Genomic DNA, 6,880 nt, shown 5'->3' with positions numbered 1-6,880 from the left:
CAGGGGATCAGGCCCAGCCAGCACGGGTTCACGAAAGGCAGGTCGTGCTTGACCAACCTCATTTCCTTTTACGACTGGGTGACCAGACTGGTGGACGAAGGAAAGGCTTTTGATCTGGTCTACCTGGACTTCAGCAAGGCCTTTGACACGGTCTCTCACAGTATTCTCCTAGGGAAACTGGCTGCCTGTGGACTGGGTAGGTATACCCTTCTTTGGATAAAGAATTGGCTAGGGGGCCGTGCCCAGCGGGTGGTGGTTAATGGAGTCAAGTCCAGCTGGCAGCCTGTTACAAGTGGTGTCCCCCAGGGGTCGGTACTTGGGCCCATCTTGTTCAATATCTTTATTGATGACCTAGATGAGGGGATTGAGTGTACCCTCAGTAAGTTTGCAGATGACACCAAGTTGGGTGGCGGTGTTGATCTGCCTGAGGGTAGGGAGGCCCTTCAGAGGGATCTGGATAGGCTGGATCACTGGGCTGAGCTGAATGGCATGAGGTTCAACAAGGCCAAGTGTCGGGTCCTGCACTTTGGCCACAATAACCCCATGCAGCGCTATAGGCTCGGAGCTGAGTGGCTGGAGGACTGTGAAGAGGAAAGGGACCTGGGGGTGTTGGTTGATGCTCAGCTGAACATGAGCCGACAGTGTGCCCAGGTGGCCAAGAGGGCCAACGGCATCCTGGCCTGCATTAGAAATAGTGTGGCCAGCAGGAGCAGGGAGGTAATCATCCCCCTGTATTCGGCACTGGTGAGGCCGCACCTTGAGTATTGTGTTCAGTTTTGGGCCCCGCACTACAAGAAAGACATTGAAGCCCTGGAACGTGTCCAGAGAAGGGCAACAAAGCTGGTGAGGGGTCTGGAGCACAGGCCTTATGAGGAGCGGCTGAGAGAGTTGGGATTGTTTAGTCTGGAGAAGAGGAGGCTCAGGGGAGACCTCATTGCACTCTATAGCTTCCTGAAGGCAGGTTGTGATGAACAGGGGTTTGGCCTCTTCTTCCAGGCAACAAGCAGGACCCGAGGAAATGGCCACAAGTTGTACCAGAGGAGGTTTAGATTGGACTTGAGGAAAAACTTTTTCTCTCAAAGAGTGGTAAGGCACTGGAACGGCCTGCCCAGGGAGGTGGTGGAGTCTCCGTCCCTGGCAGCGTTCAAGAGGCGGCTTGATGAGAAGCTACAGGATATGGTTTAGTAGCTGTGGCAGCAAAGGTAGTGGGAAGACGGTTGGACTAGATGATCTTATAGGTCCCATCCAACCATGTGATTCTATGATTCTATGATTCTATGATACTGGAGCTGACAGCATTTCATCAAACTGAGCATTAGCCCCATCGTGATAGGTAGATGCGGCAATGTGCGATTGCAGCCCAGAAAGCCAACCTCATCCTGGGCTGCATCAAAAGAAGTGTGGCCAGCAGGTCAAGGGAGGTGATTCTGCCCCTCTACTCTGCCCTGGTGAGACCCCACCTGAAGTACTGTGTTCAGCTCTGGAGCCCCCAACATAAGAAGGACATGGACCAGCTGGAGGGAGTCCAGAGGAGGGCCATGAAGATGATCAGAGGGCTGGAGCACCTCTCCTATGAAGACAGGCTGAGAGAGTTGGGGCTGTTCAGCCTGGAGAAGAGAAGGCTCTGGGGAGACCTGATAGCCGTCTTCCAGTACCTCAAGGGGGCCTACAAGAAAGATGGGGAGAGGCTGTTCAGTAGGGCCTGTTGTGACAGGACTAGAGGTAATGGTTTTAAAATAGAGGGGGGTAGATTTAGATTGGATATTAGGAAAAATTTTTTTACACTGAGGGTGGTAGAACACTGGAACAGGTTGCCCAGAGAGGTGGTGGAAGCCCCATCCCTGGAAACGTTCAAGGTCAGGCTGGATGAGGCTCTGAGCAACCTGAAGATGTCCCTGCTCCTTGCAGGGGGGTTGGACTAGATGACCTTTGAAGGTCCCTTCCAACTCTAACTATTCTATGATTCTATAACTAGTAGTACTAGTACCATGCTCTTTCTAGTTCAGCTCTAGTAAAGAAAGAAACCTTGTGCCCTGTGGCCTACGCCTATGGGCTCTGCCTGTACTGAACTCCTTGATAAGCCTTAAGATGCAATGGAGGTTAAGCATTGCAAATGCTTCAGCTAAGTGACTAGATCTACTAACTCTATTCCTTCCACACAGGAAAGTCAACCTATCAGACCTAAATACCTGGCTGGCCAAGAAATCAATGGGAACATGTATGCCATACTAATAGACTGCCTTGTGCAAGTACAGATGAAATTCATACTCCAGCAGTACATGGCAGTTGCTATCACTGATCACTTCCTGCAGGTGAGTGTTTCTCGCCTAGTGTCAGGCAATGCTTTTCCCCTAAGCCAAAGCACAACGAGCACTGATCAGTAACATCCTACATGGTTAGACATGTTACCCTTAACAAAATACACTTGACCAACAAAGGGCATTTGAAGTTGAATTTTATGCACCACATAACCCTCTCAGCTATGAACAGTGACTTGATATATCAAAATTGCCTACTCCTCTTCCTGATTTGATCTCAAAGCCTTCTAATACCCCTGCAGATGCCAAGAGGCAACAGATGCTGTACATATATACATATACTCTGTATATGCCAGTATGAACATCCTGCCGTAGAACCAACCTTACACTGGCTACCTTGAAAAGCTGTGTTCTGAGCCAAGTAATTTGGATAAATCTCTACTGCTTCTTACTACAGGACAATGCTGTTTCAAAGATGATGTTGCAGCTAGTTGGTGTTACAGCTATGTTCATTGCTTGCAAGTACAAAGAGCTGTTTCCCCCATATGTTGGAGACTTTACCTATGTAACTGACCACACTTACACAAAATTCCAAATCTACAAGATGGAGATGGAGATCCTGCAAGCCCTGGACTTTGGTCTGGGTCACCCTCTCCCTCCACACTTCCTGAGGAGGGCTTCAAAGGCTGCTAAGGTAACGCTGAGAATGGGTGTTACTGTAAGCAGCATCTGGAAAACGCAATACTCAACTGTGGCAGCTTGCTGAAATGGTTCAAAACTTTTGAGTACGGCAACAGTTTAGCAACTGAGCCTGGCTGAGACCTGTCTCCCATGTAGAAACAGGTCTTGTTTGCCTGCTTTCAGTCACATGAGCCTAACCCACCCAAAACCAGAGTTAAAATGCCTGCCCAGTACTGCAAGTGACTGCTAGACTGCCATTGAAAGGAGTGGTCCTAGACTATGAGCAGCTTAATACAGCTCAAAACGGCTCTGTGATTAAGCCACTTGAATTTCAAGCCTATAGCTCTGAAAATGTTTGCTAAGGAAGTATTTCCTCCTGCTTGAATGAACAAAGGCTTGCCTTGGAGATAGCCAACACTCCACTGACTTACTGCAGGTGAACTTGAAATAGCACATTCTGGCCAAGTACCTGATGGAGTTGTCCATTATGGACGATGATATGGTTCACTTCTCTCCAGCCAAGACTGCAGCAGCTGCTTCCTATTTGGCTATGAAACTCCTCAATGTTTGCGAATGGGTAAGTCATGCTTGTCAGTCCACCTCCTACTGTGGGATTTGGTGTGCCTGCGCACCAGCTTAAAAGGCCACTCTGGGCCAAGTGCATGCCTTCCACTTCCCTTGTGGTATCTCAGCACGTTCTTGTCTCCCCATGGCCCATTACAAGGGGGACAGAAGTAGGGCAGTAACTGTTAACCCTCCCATGTGACACAGGAGACCGCAATTGTCCAAGCCCAACAGAAGACAAAACCTAGTGTACTTAGATCGTGCTAGTAGGCTTGTCTAATGACTTCCTTTCCTTTCGGACACCAACTCTGCAACACTGCATGTCTTACACTGAGAGTGACCTTCTACCAGTTATGCAGCACTTAGCAAAGAATGTAGTTCTTGTGAATGAGGGCATTATCAAGCACACAGTAAGAATCTTGCGGTGCAGGTGGGGAGTGTGTGTGGTTAAGTGTCAATATGTAGCACTCTGAAGCTGACTTAGCTGAGCCACTGCTATTAGACTTGGATTAGATCTGCTCACTTTGGTTAAAGATCTCTATCTTGCCGAAGTGGCATGAGCCAGCCAGCTATGAACTGGTCTTGTGTGCTAGGATGAGTTTGGCTTGACTACCAAGCCTCTAGTGAGCTATGAACAGAGTGAACTTAATCAAACTTATCTCTCTGCAGATGATCAAGAACAAATATTCCAGCAGGAAAAATGCTAACATAAGTAGTACTGAACAGCTGGACTCTTCTATTATATGGGATCTAGCCCAACCTCTAATTTAAAAGTTATAACTCCTACATGTTGGCACTATGTGCCACTGTGTATAATTGCTGTGTCTGTCTTCTTTGTGTGTTTTCAGCTTTTAATAAAGTGCTTTTCTCTTTTACTTATTTGTGGTTGTACAGTTGACTCTCCTGCAGCTGAGGCACCCGTGTGGGGGCTGTGAACAGCGCTGAGGGCTAGCCCCAGTGGGGCTGCTGGCCCTCTGGGCAGGTGTACAGGCCCAAGTGTGTGGCAGTAAAAACATGGACCCCGTGGATGGTGTTCCAGAGACCTTTATTGTTAGTCAGCGTTAGTCTTCTATAGTCTAAGTTACACGCGAAGCGCACACACTTGATTATCGAATTTGAGTGGTAGCAATATACTGTTCATGTGCCTTATGCTTCATTTAGATTGGTTATAGTTTTTTGGTTATCTTTACTATTTTTGTCTTTGGTATTTCCTTATCTTGTTCTAGTTGCTGTTTTTTGTTATTGAGCAAGTGGTGTTCAAGGACATAGCTCAAATTCGTCAATGTCAAACAGCTGTGCTGCACTCTGCCTCCACATTTCCCCCTTTTTGTTTTTCTACTATCAATACCTGATGTAGCATTCTCTGTATCATTTTTTGTAGGCAGGTGACCAAGCATGGAATGATAATGATTATGCCTAGTATAATGCCTAGTATCACAATTCTGATTTTGACCAAGGATAGCAACCACCCAGTTATGCCACACACAAGCTTAGCCAATAAAATTACTGATCACATGTTATACATATTCATGATTACGAAGCAAAGCTAAGTTTCACTACCTTCTAGTAATTTTCTACTATAACATTCTTCTACTATTACAGACATAACAACTCCAGCAACCTTCTTATCTACAAGACCAGTGACTAGTTTTTTGCAAGCCTCTGTTGAAACAAGCCATAAATTCCATTAACAATGTCTTGTATCTTAAAGCTTCCCTTCTCATTCCATGGCTTTCTTCCAGCAAGCATGATTGTATCCCTCTCCCAAGGTCGGTGTGCTTTCACTGACACCGTACTGGCTCAAGAAATACCCACATCTCTCTCTCTTCTTTGTTTATGAGAAGAGGCTTGTTTCAACACTTTATCTATTAAAGTCTGCACATATTTCAACACACACATGGAATACAGATCAAAATACATATATAAAAAGCATGAATAAGCATCCTACACCTATTTGTAATAAACTTTACTATCAATCCACCAAAAAGATTTCTGAACACATCAAAACCATCACTTTGCTACAGTTTCTGCACTCTTTTTGCAAGTTTTGAATACTTTTGTGAATAGATTCCAAATGATCATACAGATTCATGCAGCAAAGCCCATCAAAATCCTGACAACCATGATTTTGTGCTAATAATAAAAAATCTATTGCTGATCTATTCTGTTACCAACCCGACTACGCTGGAGACACCGCCAAGCAGGAGGGTGATTATCAGCGGGGTCAGAGCAGAGAAGGGAGGCAGGCACAGCACCTTCAGGGTGTCCCCTGTTGTTAATAGAGTGTGCTCTGGGTCCTTTCTCTCTCGTCGACTCCGAGCCACCTCTGTTTATCCCCTCAGCAGATTCAGTGGAAGAGTACTGACTAGACGTTGCTGCATGCGTGGCCAGCGCATACAACAAGGCCTGTCAAATATGTGCTCTGCAGGCTAACAGTGGTTCTGTTTTGTAAAGTAGCGTAGTGTATAGAATCTACATCAGTTAGCAGAATTGATAGTACCAATGCAGTTGTGTTTGTTTGCTTAGCAAGCCAATGGCCCAATTTATTTATCGTAGCTAACGCCTGGGCACTTGCCACATCAAGTGCAAAGATTGAAGCAGCAATAATTTCACTTGGTTTCCAAAACTCTATATTATCTTGGCAATCAGATTCAAAGCTATGTGTACTTCGTTTAGGTCTTTTATGCTGTCTGGATTTTGATATGTTAGTGCTTGTATCATTACACCATGCTGTGTCATTACGATGTATAGGTCTTAAAGCATTTACAATCATTACCCCTCTAGTAACATTAGCTCCTGAAGAGTTAAAAAAATAGACAGAAGTCCATCTTTACTGATCCCAAAAGTTCCATCTCTTGTGGTTCAGCACTCAGCACTCGCGGTTGCTGTTGTTTTACACAGAGTTGCCGTCCTACCGTTATCTGGCAGATTGCCCAAGCATGTTCTGAAAGGCTTATTTGCAGATGATACAGACAGACAAATGGTGTCCTGCCCTGTGGCATTAGCCATAGTTACCCACACGTTTGTTCTTTCAATGACTGATGTCCATGGGGCTGCCACACAGATTGTTAACAATCTGATGAACGCAAGGCAGCTTGGAGCACTGGTCATACCCATCGTGCAGGGATCCACTTGTTCACTGCTCCTGTAGAGACACAAGCATATCCTTTTTCCCACGTTAGAAGAGGAAATGGTCCTTCCCAATTACCTGTTTCCAGATTCTTAACCATCACCGGAGCTTGCCCTTGGATGGCCTCATGTACAGCAGATGATCCAAAATGTTTCTGTATTGGGGAAGAATTGTCACTCAAATGATTTAGAAAATTGAGCACACACATTGCTTTCGCTAACTTTTCGTTTGCAGATTTCCCTTCCAT

At 45.8% G+C, this 6,880-nt stretch overlaps 1 protein-coding gene across 1 annotated transcript; it reads left to right on the top strand.

Moving 5' to 3' along the window:
* The first annotated feature begins 2,093 nt into the window (after positions 1-2,093).
* On the top strand, positions 2,094-4,274 carry LOC147596537 (G2/mitotic-specific cyclin-B1-like). The gene is given in 5 exon segments (XM_086769406.1): positions 2,094-2,099; positions 2,163-2,312; positions 2,716-2,952; positions 3,376-3,516; positions 4,173-4,274. Coding segments are annotated over 5 exon segments (636 nt in total).
* The last annotated feature ends 2,606 nt before the right edge of the window (positions 4,275-6,880 follow it).

The sequence above is a fragment of the Chlamydotis macqueenii genome, chromosome W, assembly GCF_036417535.1.
Source record: "Chlamydotis macqueenii isolate bChlMac1 chromosome W, bChlMac1.mat, whole genome shotgun sequence".
Classification (NCBI taxonomy): domain Eukaryota; kingdom Metazoa; phylum Chordata; class Aves; order Otidiformes; family Otididae; genus Chlamydotis; species Chlamydotis macqueenii.
This window is presented reverse-complemented; position numbering and strand designations above follow the sequence as displayed.